A 16328-nucleotide genomic window follows, 5' to 3' on the forward strand; every position below is an offset into this window, starting at 1 on the left:
TGGTTCAACTCCCAGTCAGGGTACATGCATGGGTTGTGGGCCTTGTCCCCAGTTGGGGCACATGGGAGAGGCAATGGATTGATGTTTCTCTCACACATCAGTGTTCCTCTCCCTCTCTTTCTCCCTCCCTTCTTCTCTCTCTAAAAATAATAGAGACACGCTCATAGAGAGCAGGCTAACAGCTGGAGGCCTGTTAGGGGGAATGGAGGGACTGAGCAAAAAAGAGAAAAAAAGAGAAAGAACTCATGGAACTGACAGCAGTGTGGTGACTGCAGTGGGAAGAGGGGTGAGTGGAAGTAGAAGAGGGTATGGGGGGATAAATGGTAATGGAAAAATAAATTTAAAAAAAGATGTGCTTCATCATGTCATCGGGGAAATGCAAAATGGGATACCACTACAGATCTATTAGCCAAAATTCCTAACGCTGACAATGCAAAATGCTGGCGAGGATGTACAGGAGCAATGGGAACTCCCATTCATTGCTGGTGGGCATGCAAAATGGTATAGCCATTTTGGAAGACAGTCTGCAATTTCTTATAAAACTAAACATACTCTTACCACACAATCCAGAAATCATACTCATTGGTATTGACCCAAAGGAGCTGAAAACTTATGACCACATGAAAACCTGCATATAGCAGTTTTATTCATAATTGCCAAAACTTGAAAGTAACTAAGATGCTCTTCAGTAGGTGAATGGATCAATAAACTGTAACACATCCAGACAATGAAATTCAGCACTGAGAAAAAATGACTTATGAAGCCATGAAAAACATGGAGGAAACTTAAATGCATATAGCTAAGTGAAAGAAGCCAATATGAAAAGGCCACACACTATATTATTCCAACTATATGACTTTCAAGAAAAGGCAAAACTATGGAGACAGGAAAAAGATCAATTGTTGGTGGGGAGAGAAGGATAAACAGGCAGAACAAAGAGGATTTTTAGGGCAGTGAAACCACTCTGTATGGTACTATAGTGGTGGATACATGTCATCATACATTTGTCCAAACCCATAGAACGCACAACACAAAGAGTGAGCCCTTAGGTGGACTAGGCACTTTGGGTCACAATAATGTGTCAATGTAGGTTCACCAACTGTAACAAAGATACTACTCTCTTAGGTTGATAATGAGGGAGGCTATGCATTTGTGGGGTGTAGGGTATATAGGAAATCTCTGTACTTTCCTCTCAATATTGTTGTGAACCTAAAACTGCTGTAAAAAAAAGTACTAAGAAAAAACACAAACAAGATTAAAACAAAAAGATTAGAAGTATACAGACATATGTAACTATGAAATCTATGAAGAAAGCAAAAATACAAACAACCCCCCTCCCCAAAGAAACCCACTTGCTTTGTTGAAAACCCCACTGCAAATTTAAAAATGTTTAACTTTGACATACATTGAAAACATGAATCACAATGGTAACAGTCTATGATAAGAATAAGGGCCGCAGAAAAAAGCCAGGTGGGAGGGCCATTTAATTATGTTATAATATAAAAATATTTCATAAAAATTCAGTCACCACTGAAGCTTGCAAGTTTTGCATATAATTTGGATGTATCTAGAATGGATGAAAACTTACAAAGTTCAGATGATCTTGTCAATAGAAGAGATTCTAAACCAGCTTAGCCAAAAGAAGCATTTTGATTGCCTAATTTTACTTTGTAAAGGAGAAGGAAATCTTATAGCTGGTCTCTGTAAACCTCACAGCTGGAACATTCTAACAGCACCTTGCCGTTTCCAGTGATCAAAGTAAGTTACTTTATACACTAAACTAAGAATTTCATAATAGAAATAATGCAACACCAGGGGGTATGGTTATCATGAAATAATTACACTCCTGGGAGATTACAGGCAAAAGGCTATATACCCCAGGGGTGTGATTATCCCATGATAACCACGTCCACTGAAATTGCCTTATTGCAAAAATAATCTCTCTTCACTGGTGAGACATTATTCAATAGGTGATTTTTTTTAAATGAAAAGATTTTTTTTTTAGCTTGAATCAGCAAGTGGATTAGAAAATTGGGAGTTTGTTTTTAACTGCAAACTCAGAATACAACATCATTATTATCTGCTTTCCTATTTGATATAGTAGAATTTTTATTTTGTTTTTGAGAAACCTTTAAGAGTTTCTGTTAGAGTTAAGTGACCCTATTAAATTCAGGTCAAACTTTAAAGGTATTAATTGAGCAATACAATTTAAAATAACATATTTCTATCTATAATTTTAAATTCTTCTAAAATAACATTCACTGAAAAATTATAAATGTACAACTGCTGTTAATATTTTGGGAAATCACCTTCCAGGCATTTTTCTAAAAGTATCTGTCTATATGTTACCTAAAGATAAAAAAAAGAAACTCCAATGGATAACTACTTTGTTTTAAAATCTGCTTTTTTAAGCTTCTGCATGGCTAAAGAAAACAGCATTAAAATAAAAAGAGAACCAACCGTATGGGAAAACATATTTGCCATGATACATCAGACAAGGGCCCGATCTCCAAAATATATAAAGAACTCACACGATGCCACTCCAGGAAGACAAACAACCCAATTAAAAAATGGGCAAAGGACTCAAAACAGACACTTCTCCAAGGAGAACACACAGAGGGCCCAGAGACACATGGAAAGATGCTCAGCTTCACTAGCCATCAGAGAGATGCAAATTGAAACCACAATGAGGTACCATCTCACACCAGTCAGAGTGGCCAACATAAACAAATCAACAAACAAATGTTGGAGAGGATGCAGAGAAAAGGGAACCCTAGTACATTGTTGGTGGGAATGCAGACTGGTGAGGCCACTGTGGAAAACAGTATGGAATTTCCTCAGAAAACTAAAAATGGAACTGCCTTTTGACCCAGCAATTCTGCTGCCGGGATGATAGCCTAAGAATCCTGAAACACCAATCCAAAAGAACCTATGCACCCCAATGTTCATAGCAGCACAATTTACAATAGCCAAGTGCTGGAAGCAACCTAAGTGCCCATCAGCAAATGAGTGGATCCAAAAACTATGGTACATTTACACAATGGAATTCTGTGCAGCAGAGAGAAAGAAGGAGCTTATACCCTTTGCAACAGCATGGATGGAACTGGAGAGCATTATGCTAAGTGAAATAAGCCAGGCAGTGAGGGACAAATACCATATGATCTCACCTTTAACTGGAACATAATCAACAGAAGAAAAAAGCAAACAAAATATAACCAGAGACATTGAAGTTAAGAACAATCTAACAATAGCCAGAGGGGAGTGGGGAGGGGACAGTGAGGAGAAGGGTTTTCAGGAACTACTCTAAAGGACACATGGACAAAACCAAGGGGGAGGGTGGAAGCAGGGGAGGGAGGTGGGTTTGGATGGGGTGGGGGGGGGGAGAAAATGCAGACAACTGTAATTGAACAACAATAAAATAATTTAAAAAATAAAAATAAAAAAAGATTAAATAAAATCTGTTTTTAATTTGACCAATGTTAAAAACAACATGCATACCATTAAGCAGTCTTCATATCATTTTTAATGGCTGCACAGTAGCATTCCTTTGTTAACATCTCGTAATTATTCACCTAATATCCTTTTATTAGGTATTTAGGTTCTCTCTTTCTTTTACTATTAGACTCATACTTTGCATAAAATCTTTGGGCATATCCATGATTATTCTTTTAGGATAAATTCATGACTGTGTAATATTAATAAAACACAATTTAAACAAATAAAAGAACAGATAAATAAAAGTACTGTTTCCCATATATTCAATTGTTCCTACATAAAGCTGAAGCTGATGGGTCTCAACTGTGATGGTACATCAGAAATACATGGTACATCGTCTTACATGGTATCAGCGACGGTAAAAGTTACTGATTTGTTTTTATCATAATTTTATCATACAGTTCAGTGCTTTTCAGATATTCTCAGATATTTACCAGTACCTGTTCTCACACTTACACCTCACAGAGTGGTTAAGCAGTCTGTTTAAAGTTACATGGCTGCTAAGCAGCAGATCAGGGGTTCTAGATCAGGCATTTAGTACCTCCATTGCTCCACAGTCTGTGCTCTTAGCCACTAAGTACACTACTTCTCTGAATTTATGGTTCCCTGTGTGTGGAAGGCTGTTCTTTCTGTCTGAGATGCCACATGCTCTCCTCTCAGATCTTGCATAGCTGCATTTTTCCTGTCATTTAGAGATCTCAGTTTAATGTCACTTACTCCAAAAAGGCCTTCCTGACCACTTAATCAAACGTTACTCCCCACTGCCCTGACTAGTGTGGCTCAGTTGGTTGGGCATTGCCCCATGAAGTGGAAGGTCACCAGCTAATTTCTGCCCAGGGCACATGCCTGGGTTGTGGGCTGGGTCTCTGGTTGGGGTGTGTATGAGAGTCAATGGATAGATGCTTCTCTCTCACATCGATGTTTCTTTTTTTTTTAAATTATTTTATTGTTCAATTACAGTTGTCTGAATCTACCCCCCCACTCACATCGATGTTTCTTTCCCTCTTTTTCCCTCCCTTCCCCTCTCTCTAAAAATAAAATCTTTTAAAAAATCCTTCCTAGGATTTTAGAAAAAAATTTGTGTCATTTCCCATATAATGAAAGTAAGGGCCTTTTCTGTCTTGACATTGTTTTCCCAGAGCCTAGAAAAATACCTGCCACAGAGTTAAGTGCGCCATAAATAACTGTTGAACAAGGGAGTTTATTTTACCTTCACTGATGAACATTTAGGGTTGTTTCTAACATTTCATCACTATAAACCTTTGAGCATCTGCTTTACCACTTTCTTATTATAAATCCCTGGAAGTGGAATTTGTAGGTAAAAATATGCATGTTTTTAAGGCTTTTGATACATATCATCAAATGACTCTTGGGCTGCTTCAATTTATCAACAGCGGATTAAAATGTTAATTTTACCATATTTGCTTTAACACTGGACATATAGTTGTTTTAAATCTTTACCAATTTGATGGGCAAAAAGATAATATATTACTTTAGTTTTCATTTCTTTGGTTATTAATGTTGTTGAAAATATTGTCATAGATTTTATGACTACTTGGATTCCTCCTTTTATAAACCACCAATATTTATGTCCTTTGCTATTTTGCTCTCTTTCATATTGACTTGAAAGGACATTTTATGTATGCCCTTTCAAGTCAGTATGTAAAATGTCCTTTCAAGGACATATGTGAGGGCTAAGTCTGGAGTCTATCTTCCTCATTCTCTCGGAGTAGGATCCAAGATGAGGCCAAGGAACAGACAGCTACCACCACTGCCCGCCCCTCGCCAACACAGGAGTCATGCAATTGAAAGGGCACCACGAGGTTGGAGTGAAGGAAAAAATGAGAAAGACACAACTCCTTCCAGAAAACAGAACATAACTTTCATATGTAATAACAGATCCCTGTGACTAAAACTAATGGTCGGAAATATCTGAGCCAATGGGTTCTTCATATATGACCTACTCCACCCCTATGTCCTTTGGGGCTTTATTTCTTTAAAGCCTCTCACCCTTCTTTCACCAACTGGGTAGTAGCAGGGGAGTAAGGATCATAGTATGTGGGCTTGGAGGTACTGCATTGTGGCATCCATGGGATGTTCTTTTTGTCAGAGGTGGTCAGACCAAGGTCTGTATCAATACTCTCTCACCACTGAGTAAATAGTTTTCTCTTACTTAAAATGTGGCTTCTATGTTTTTTTAGAGCAATAAGGATTTAAAAAACTCAATGTAATATTCTATTTGTGTACTTCCTCTACTCATTCTGACATCTATTAACACTATTAAAGAAATAATGTCAAACGTGATAATGGATCAAATTGTTAAACTCCTAATAAGAGAACTGGCATCTTGAATCCTACAGCTTGGATTTGGCTTGCTGGAAGGAAGCAGGATCTCTAGCTACAGAAGAGAGGCTGGAAGTCATATGCTGACTGAGGGTGACCCTTGGGCTCAGAGGTGGCAGTGGATGGATGACACAGGGAGTGTAAAGAGGTGCATCAGAGGCCTAGATGAACTGAGGATTGGGCTCATGACCAGAATATTTGCTTAAATAGAGCAGCTCTGCCTTTATATGTTCTATATACTGGGTTTCAAATTAGATTATCTTAAAAAAAAAGTTAAAGACAGAAAAAATACTGGGTTTCAAATTACATATCTTTAAAAAAAAATTAAAGACACACACACAAAAAATGTTTTATAGCTGTTTAAAAAATGCTAAAAACCCCTAGTTATACTATCAAATCCCTATTTAAAATTTTTTATTTATTAATTTTAGAGAGAAAGCAAGGGAGAGACAGAGAAACATTGATTTATTGTTTCACCTATCCGTGCATTCATTGGTTGCTTCTTGTATGTGCCCCAAGCAGGGATTGAACCCACAACCTTAGCATATTGGGACGATACTCTAACCAACTGAGATGCCCAGCTAGGGCTCAAATCTTCATGTTACAATGAAGAGTTGAAGCTGATAAAAGTGAAATAACTTGTGTAATATTATAGGGTTAAGCAGGTTATTTCTACTATACTTTATCATGAGTTATGGTTGGACTAGTGTGGCTGTCGCAGTAATATACTAACAAGGCACTGATAAATTTAACTTAAACTTCTCAGTTTTAATATCTTTTTATAAAGAGAACCCAAATAATACAAACCAAATTAGACCAATTTTTCTTAGATACATAATAATATGCAGGAAGGTAAATAATTTTCAAGTAAACATCAATTTTAACATAGTTAACATCTTTTATTTATTTTTTAATATACTCTTTTTTTTTTAAAGATTTTATTTATTTACTTTTAGAGGGAGGAGAAGGGAGGGGAAAAAGGGAGGAAGAGAAACATCAATATGAAAGAGATACATGGATCGGTTGCCTCTCACCTGCCTTCAACTGGGGACCTGGCTGACAACCCAGGCATGTACCCGGACTGGGAATCGAACCAGTTATGTATCGGTTCACAGGCTGGCGTTCAATCCACTGTGCCACACCACCCAGGGCTAGTTAACATCTTTAAAACTCAATTTTCATTTTATCTCTGAACTAAAGAGTGGTGATTTCTGAGGCTTCTAGATCAACCTACTTTTACAATTCAGGAGGACATAAAAATGAGAACCATTTCTTCCTGCTATATTTAGGCTAGTAGCCTAATAAACTATGTTTAATATATCTTGCATAGGGGCCGTTGGCTAGAAACATTAAACTTAATTCTGATATACTGCCTTTCAGATTCAAAACATGATCAGAGTTTCCCATTGACTATATTTTGAGAATGTGCCTTAGTCCAAAAAACCCAACCCAACCCTACTGAAACAATACCCAGAGAGATTAGAGGAAAATGTTATTTTATTTTTCCTTATTTTTCGTTGATGTATATTCTAAAACACACAAATAAATTGTGTCTAGTGCCTACCTGAGCCATCAGTAGGAACTGAACTTGCATTGATTCCAGAAAGGCCAAACAAAGGACATTCTCGATCTGTGTTGACATGACCCCATTTGTGACACTTAATGCACCTCACATTTCGAACCTGAGAAACAGTGAAAGTGATTTTGGTTATTAAAATACTAAGAATCTAACCAATGTTCAATTCTCTACTCCTTGACAGAATTTAAGTTAAATTATTCTAATTTTTAAAAGATCTCCAGAGAAAGACACTTCATAACCATATTTTATAATTTAATACAAATACAAAAATCTTTTACTATAAATTCTGCCTAAAAGCTAAGCTAAATTATATCTATTTCTTTTTGACTCTTATTTTACGGCAATAAAATAATGTCATCCAAAAAGAAATGGTAAAATTCCAAAAAAGAATTATGTTATGGCTTAATCTTAAATTCTCTAATTTTAAAAAGTTTCCTTTGAAATTTCAATTTCTTGAACCAGGGGTTGGCAAACTTTTCATAAAGGGCTAGGTAGTAAATACTTTAAGCTTTATGAGCCAGAGGTCTCTGTTGCAACTATTCAACTGCCACTGTAGCTGGAAAGCAGCCACAAGACAATCAGTAAACGAGTATGGCAGCGTTCCAAAAAATGTTATCTGTAACGAGGATATAGTCCTCTGATGACAGCTTGTCCCAGTTCAAGACAAACAGTTTTGCATCTTTTCTGGACCTTGAGCTAATTTTCCAAATTCCTTGAAAACTGCAGAAACCATTTCATTACAAACTTTACTACAAAACTTGGATTTCTATCTTTCAAGAATGTGTCTACTACATTTAACATTTTCTCCCCTAGTCCTCCTATTGTCTGATACAAAGAGAAACCACAGAGCCCCTGCGCATCTTCAATACCTTTCGGGCAACAACATAAAGAAGTACTTATTAAATAAAAATTATTTTTAGAGTAAAATATGTGTCACTTGCCTGAATGCCAAAGGGCTGATCTCGGATGTTCATGTCATCTTTGGCATATCTATTAAGTAGAGAAATATGTACAAACACAATATTAAGAATAACTTAATAAACAGCAGTTATTCTGAAAAAGTTTTATAGTTCTAGATACATTACAAAAAATGTAACTGAAATATATAGAATTAAAAAAATTATTTAGTATTTTCAAATACCACTTAGTTATTAAGTGTCCAGGCTAATGATAATAATTTTAAAAAATGAAAAAATAAAACTAATACTATATCAAGAAAATTGTGTAAGACAAATTATTGAAAATACTTTCATATTAGATGCCTTTTTGTAAAAATATGTTATTGATTATGCTATTACATTGTTCCCAATTTTCCTCCCTTTGCCCCCCTCCACCCAGTAACCCCCATTCCCTCTGGCAATCCCCCCCCTTAGTTCATGATCATGGGTCATGCATATAAGTTCCTTGGCTACTCCATTTCCTATACTGTTCTTAACATCCCCATCTATTCTGTGCCTATCAGTTAATACTGCTTAATCCTTTTACCTTTCCCCCATTCTCCTTCCCACTCCCAACTGATAACCCTCCAAATGATCTCCATATCTATGACTCTCTTTCTGTGGTTTGCTTAGTTTGTTTTTTAGACTCAAATGTTGATAGTTGTGAATTTGTTGCCATTTAAATGTTCATAGTTTTGATCTTCTTTTTCTTAAGTAAGTCCCTTTAACATTTCATGGAATAATGGCTTCGTGATGAGGAACTCCTTTAGCTTTATCTTGTCTAGGAAGCACTTTATGTGTCCTTCCATTCTAAATGATAGCTTTGCTGGATAGAGTAATCTTGGATGTAGGTCCTTGGTTTTCATCACTTTGAATATTTCTTGCCAGTCCCTTCTTGTCTGCAAAGTTTCTTTTGAGAAATCTGCTGATAATCTTATGGGAACTCCTTTGTAGGTAACTCTGCTTTTTTCTTGCTGCTTTTAAGATTCTTAATCTTTAACCTTTGGCATTTTAATTTTGATATGTCTTGGTGGTGCTCTGTGTCCACTTTGTTTGAGACTCGGTGTGCTTCCTGTACTTGCATGTCTATTTCCTTCACTAAATTAGGGAAGTTTTCTTTCATTATTTTTCAAATAAGTTTTCCATTTCTTGCTCTTTCTCTTCTCCTTCCAGCATCCCTATGATTCAAATGTTAGTATGTTTGAAGTTGTCCCAGAGGTTCCTTAGCCAAACCTTGTGTTTTTGGACTCTTTTTTTCTTTTTGTTTTTCTGATTTAATGTTTTTTTCCTCCTTCTGTTCCAAATAATCAGTTTTATTCTCAGCTTCATCCACTCCACTGTGATTCCCTATAAATTTTTATTTCACTTAGCATAACCTTCATTTCAGACTGGGTCTTTTTTATGCTGTTGAAGTGCCCATGAGTTCCTTGAGCATCCTAATAACTAGTGTTTTAAACTCTGCATCTGATATCTTATCTCCATTTTGTTTACTTTTTTTTCTGGAGTTTTGTTCTATTCTTTCATTTGGGCCATATTTCTTTGCCTCCTTGTTTTGGTAGCTTCCCTTGTGTTTGTTTTTATGTATTAGGTAGAGCTGCTTTGACTCCGTCTTAGTAAAGCGCTCTACTGTAGAAAAGTGGACCAGTAAGTTGGATGGGGTGGAGCCTTAGGTAATTGCCAGGGCACGGAAACCCACATGAACCAGGCTGATGGAGTCTCTGATATGGTGTTGCTGCTCTGTGGCTCTGTGTGGGGGTGGCCTCGGAAAAGGGACAGTGGTTGCTGCCTGGCCTCTGGAATTTTTTTCTGGGGTGGAGCTGTCCACCAGCATTCACCCTGATGGCAGACACTTCGGTTTCTCCCCATATATTTCTGGTGCCCTTCAAGCTGCTGCCCTGGTGCTGGAGCTCTGAGAGAGTGAATCTGCCTAAGTCCACTGTGGGTCCCTTAAAAAAGACGCCTGAGAATCCTGCAGTTTCTTCTGCCACCCCAACCCCCAGTGACTTTTACAGTCAGAAGTTATGGGGACTTATCTTCCTGGCACTGGAACCCTGGGCTGGGTGGTCTAGTGTGGGGCTAGGATCCCTCATTCCCAAGGTATCCCTCCCAATTTTTATCCACCACATATGGGTGTGGGACCACCCATTCCAAATCTCTGCCCCTTCCACCCATGTGGATGAACGTGACTTCTTTAATTCTTCGGTTGTCGGACTTTCATACAGCTCGATTTTTGACAATTCTGGGTGACAGATGTTTTACAGTTTAGTTGTAATTTTTGCTGTGGTTGTGTAAGGAGGTGAGCGGTGTTTACCTACGCCTCTACCTTGACTGGAAGTCTAGATGCCTTCTTTAGTGAATGAAAAGGCAACACAAGATAGAACATCAGATAAAAAAATTTTTTTTTTAATCTTCACCCAAAGATATGCTTATTGATTTTAGAGAGAGGGGAAGGGTAGGGAGGAAAGAGGGGAAGGAACAACGATTAGTTTCTTTTTGTACGTACCCCAACTAGGGATCAAACCCACAACCTAGGCATGTGTCCTGACCAGGAATCAAACCCTGCAACCTTCTGGTCTACAGACGACATTCTAACCAACTGAGCCACATGGCCAGGGCAGATAGCAGATAAAATTAATCACATATATTTTATTTTAAAAGAAAAAACAGTTCTTACTTTTCTCGTGGGGCTCCTTTCTGCCATTCAAATTTGTATTCAGTCTCTCCTTCTGTTTCTTCTTTCTAAAAACATTCATTAAAAAGTCTTTCAATTTTTTCATAAAATTAAAATCTACTGCAAGTAAACTCAAACATAGAATATAGTGCTTTACCTCTTTGTTTTCTTGATTGCATATCAAAAACATGGGGAAAAAAGGAAGATCAAGTTAGAAACCTCAAAAAAGTCTATCATGTACTATACTATGATATCATGATATTTAATTATTATATGTAAGAATTCATTGGTTTAACTTTTTTCTTCACAAGACAGATTTCAAATCATTGGAGAATAAGATAAAATATTAAATAAGAGATCATATTCAATAAGCATGTAATTCCTAATTTTTAAACTTTTATATTATTCATTGACAGTGAATATTATGCCTTCTATTTCTAAGTTCATTCAGTAAAGAGTAAAAATATATACAAAAATTGTAAAAAAGAAATGCAATTCTGTTGATGTTGAGATTTTTTTTTCCTCCTCAAAGGACAAGTCATGAAATATTACTGTTAGACAAATACTTTTAGTATTTACTCTAGTGATTATAGCACTTTCAAAGGTTATTTTTATAAAACAATAGCAATTTTAAAAGATAAAGAGCAACTTAAAAAAATGTCATGTTTAGTTACCTCAAAGAATTATAAATGGGACTGCCTTATGACTCAGCAATTTCACTTCTGGGAATTTATCTGAAGAAACTCAAAACACGAATTCAAAAGAATATATGCACCCCTATGTTCGTTGCAGCACTATTTACAATAGCTAAGATTTGGAAGTAGCCCACATGTCCATCAGTAGATGAATGGATAAAGAAGCTGTGGTACATTTACACAATGGAATACTACTTGGTCGTAAAAAAGGAGGGAATTTTACCCTTTGCAACAGCATGGATAGACCTGGAGAACATTATGCTAAGTAAAATAAGCCAGTCAGAGAAAGACAAATACCACGTGATCTCACTCGCAAGTGGAATCTAATGAACAAAATGAACTAACAAGCAAAACAGAGACAGACTCATAGACAGAGAGCAGGCTGAAAGCTCAGGGCATGGGTGGGCTGGGTAGGGGGGGTTGGAGGGACTGGGAAAAAGAGAAAAAAAATGAGAAAGAACTCATGGACACTGACAGCAGTGTGGTGACTGACAGGGTAAGAGGGGTGGAAGGGAGATGGAGGAGGGCGTGAGGGAGATAAATGGTGAGAGCCGGAGACCTGACCTGGGTGGTGAGCACACAGTACAGTGCACAGATGTGTTGTAGAACCGTGCACCTAAAACCTGAATAATTTTGGTAACCAGTGTCACCCCAATTAACTCACTTAAAAAAATGTTTGTCATAACAGTTCTTAAACTTTAGTTGCAAACATATCAAAGACTAAAAAATAGAAATAAGGTAAGTACCTTTTTTAGCTCCTGGTGGGGCCTCATACATGAAGTTAAGGCCATTCTTTACACGTTCATCTCCCATAAGCAATCTGCATAAAAAAGACATAAGGTTAACAATTTTATGTAGGAGGAAAAACTTACAGAATAACTGTCCCCCCAACCTCTAAAAACCCTAAGGGAATTAAGGTATTTTTGTCAGAAATAAAGTTCTAAAACTTTACTCCACTCATTAGATGACATCTGAAATATCTGATGAGACCACATTGATAGACATAAATGACTAAATAATAAGTAAATGAGACACAGGGAAAATTTTCTTTCCAGAGGAATTCAAATGAAAAAATGTAGCAGGAACAAGAGAAATAGAAAATCACTGTTAGAAAACCACAGTAGTAACTGATGCGAGTGAGATCCACCAATAAATGGTAAAATTAATGGGCAGAGAAGTTCCAGGAGAAACAGCTTCAATATTTATTAATTATTAAGGCAAAAAAGTAACTCTTTTTAAAAGATAAAGAATAAACACACTACAATGTGTTGCAAACCTACTCTCCCACCTACACTATCTCTTTATCAGTCTAACTCAATTATTGACTGTTTCCTGAATACCCTCTCTACTTCCCCACGGTGCTGATATTTAACAAGCTTTTACTGCATGTAAATCAGGGCTTCTCAATGGTGGTACTACTGACATTTTGGACTAGATCACTCTTTGAGTGGGGCTGTTCTGTGCATTATAAGCTGTTTTTCAGCATCCCTAGTTTTTACCTACTAGATGCTGGTAGCACCCAATCCGAGTTGTGAAAATCAAAAATGTGTCCCAACATTGCCACGTGTCCCCCGTGGGGCAAAAATGGTCCTCAGTTGAGAACCACTAATATAAATCCTTATTATTCTTTATAGTTCAGCTTAAACATCACCTCTTTCTTGAAGTCTTACCTTGTTATATCCCACATGGAATTACTCTGTCCTATATTAGCATGCTATAGTTTTAAAGCAGTGCCTTTTCAATACATCGGTTATGATATTCACCATTGAAAACCACATCCATCCCTTTCTAGGTTTTTTTGAGGCTAGAGAGGAATTATGTTATCACTTTTATAGGCCCTTACAACACCACTTGTTGTCGTCTTGCATAAAGTAGGTACTCAATAAAAGTTAACCAGACTAAATAAAAATAGTGAGAAAAGTAATTAATTGAACTAAGTTTTATTTTTCAAGTTTTGTTCTCAATATACAATATATTTTAAAGAGAGTATTTAGCAGTAATAGTTTAGTACTACTTTGCTTAAGTTCTGTATTTTGATAAAAAGCAGGACAGAGTAGAAGTGAGAGCATGATCCAGGTAACTGAAGCACCACCATTCACTTGCCCCATTAACCAAGAGAAACCAGCTTCAGAGTTAGACTTGCCAATATACATATAAAATGACAACAGCTAAAGGGTAAGTACTTTGCTGGAACAAACCAATGAAGAACCCCAGCCAGGATCCTGCCACTAACAGAACAATGACATACAGGTCAAGTAAAGACACTTCACTTTATTTTCTGAAGTTGTCCTTGCATCTTTTTATTTCAGTGTATTTTAAAGAAATATCTTTGTGAGAGGTCTCAGTAGTCTGTATATACACTTTTCTTGTTCTTCTAAGCTTTGCCTAAGTTGGAACTTGATCATAGACTGTATGTAGAGTCGCATAAATATATTTTATGTAAATTATGAGTAGTGGCCACCTACAAATATAAGAGTAAAGATGGTTCACAGGGAATAGAATCCTATCATCAAGACATTCCATTCAAAAGGCTAATTTAATGTACAAGGTCTGTCTAGAAAAAGTACAGTCATTGTTAATATGATGAGAACGGTCTGTGCACACTGATGTAACCTGGCAGCCAAGGAGCGTGGACTGGAATGTGCATGCGTGAACAATGACGACTTCATTGTACCAGTCAGTGGGGGTGGGAGAACCCATTCAGTGAGCAAGTGTACTGTATGGCCGTCACATTCAAAATGACTGAGCGAGTAGAGAAATGAATCTGTGCCAAATTTTGCGTTAAGCTTGAATATTCCTTTGCAGAAACTATTCAGATGATTCAGAAGACTTTCAGGGACAATGCAATAAGTGCAGTACAAATACAATGTGGCACAAACGCTTCAAAGGTGGTCAAGAATCCATTGAAAGTGATCCATATTCTCGAAGGCCTGCAACATGCAGAACCCGAGAATGCTGAATGTGAACGGGCTGCAATCAACAAAGATTGGCAACTGACAGGGTGAGAATCAGCAGCTGATCTGGGGACTCCAAAATCTACTGTGTCCGAGATTTTGACACAGGATCTTGGCATGAAATGTGTCATGGCAAAATTTGTTACATGGCTTCTACAACCAGAGAAGAAGGAACATTGAGCTGCAGTTGATAATAACTTCATTCAAACCGCTACCAATGAACCAGATTTCCTCAAGAAGGAAATGAGATGATCGTGGGTCTACGGCTATGATTTGGAAATGAAGGCCCAGTAGACCCAATGGAAGTTACCTGGGTTCTCCACGCCTGAAGAAGTGTGGCAAAGTCACAGCAAGATCAAGACCATATTAACCGTGTTTTTTCATTGGGAAGGTGTTGTCCATCTTGGGTATGCCCCTCCAGGCCAAACAATTAAAAAGGAGTACTACCTCAAAGTTCTTTGTTGGTTGAGAGATGCAATAAGACAAAAATGGCTGCAGTTAAGGACAACTGGTGATTGGTAGCTTCATCCCGAAAGGGCACCTGCTCATGAATCACATCTCATGCAGAGTTTTTTAATAAAACATCAAATCACCAAGGTGACTCCGCCTCTCCCGCCATCCCCCAAAGCCCAGATTTGGTACCCTGCAACTTCTGGCTTTTCCCAAAACTTAAATAACCTTTGAAAGGGAAGAGATTTCAGACCATTGATGAGATTCAGGAAAATAAGACAGCACACCTAGTGGTGATTCCAACAAGGGATTTTGCAGAGTTTTGAACAGTGGAAGAGACTCTGGGAGAACTGTGTAAGGTCGTCCCAAAGTGCCTGATTTGAAGGGGACTGAGGCATTATCATCCTGTGTACTATGTTTCTTGTATCTTCTTCAATAAATGTGTCTTTTTCATAGTACGTGGCAGGATACTTTCATAGTATGAGTCAGTTAGGGATCATTCTCATGTAATTGATTATTCTAAAATCACTAGCATAGTGGAATTTCTTACCTATTATCATATGATTCTTGTTCTTTAAGATATTGCTGCATTAATTCTTCCTGCTTCTTCTTATCATATGATATTTTCTGTTCTGCCATCCATACCTAAATTAATGAAGTGAAAAATTCAAATTAAATGGGAGATTTGCTTTCCTTTATAAAACATAAAATGCTATTGTATATAGTTCACAACATAATTCATTTTGGTCAAAATGACACCATCACAGAATACAGCTGAAGCCTGATTTGTGGTTTTTGTACAAGTTGTTCAAGCCAACCACTCAAAAGAGCTACACTTCTAAGCAAAAATGTCAAACTGAGAACCACTCTGAGCACCTGTGGTACAACAGAATTTTGCATTCAGTCCCTGTGTTAACAGAGAACCACCACCTCTCTACATGTAGTAAGTCTAGAGTAGAAAACACACAGGGTACAACCAGTAGAGTCAAATAGTGTCCATGGGTACAAATCGGTGTCACTGACACTGAAGAGAGGACAAATGGGGGACAAGGAAGAGGAAAATAAGGAAAGGAAAAAGAGTTGTATAAAAAAGGGAAGAGACAGAGAGGAAACAAAGAGATGAGAGAGGTGTATCAGATATTTCAAAGGCACCAACACCAGAGGCTGAATGTGTCCCTACGTAAAATTCTCAAAACCATAAAT

At 37.3% G+C, this 16328-nt stretch overlaps 1 protein-coding gene across 1 annotated transcript in view; it reads right to left on the bottom strand.

Annotated features, from left to right (window-relative positions):
- The window catches only part of CIR1 (corepressor interacting with RBPJ, CIR1), a 44189-nt gene that overhangs the window by 22507 nt on the left and 5354 nt on the right, over nt 1-16328 (bottom strand). The window contains exons 2-7 of the mRNA XM_024561464.4: nt 15676-15770; nt 12468-12541; nt 11184-11194; nt 11030-11094; nt 8359-8407; nt 7403-7520 (exon numbers count right to left, since the gene is read on the bottom strand). Of these exons, the coding sequence (XP_024417232.2) occupies nt 7403-7520; nt 8359-8407; nt 11030-11094; nt 11184-11194; nt 12468-12541; nt 15676-15770 (412 nt within the window). The remainder of the gene's footprint in view (nt 1-7402; nt 7521-8358; nt 8408-11029; nt 11095-11183; nt 11195-12467; nt 12542-15675; nt 15771-16328) is intronic.

The sequence above is a fragment of the Desmodus rotundus genome, chromosome 2, assembly GCF_022682495.2.
Source record: "Desmodus rotundus isolate HL8 chromosome 2, HLdesRot8A.1, whole genome shotgun sequence".
Taxonomy (NCBI): domain Eukaryota; kingdom Metazoa; phylum Chordata; class Mammalia; order Chiroptera; family Phyllostomidae; genus Desmodus; species Desmodus rotundus.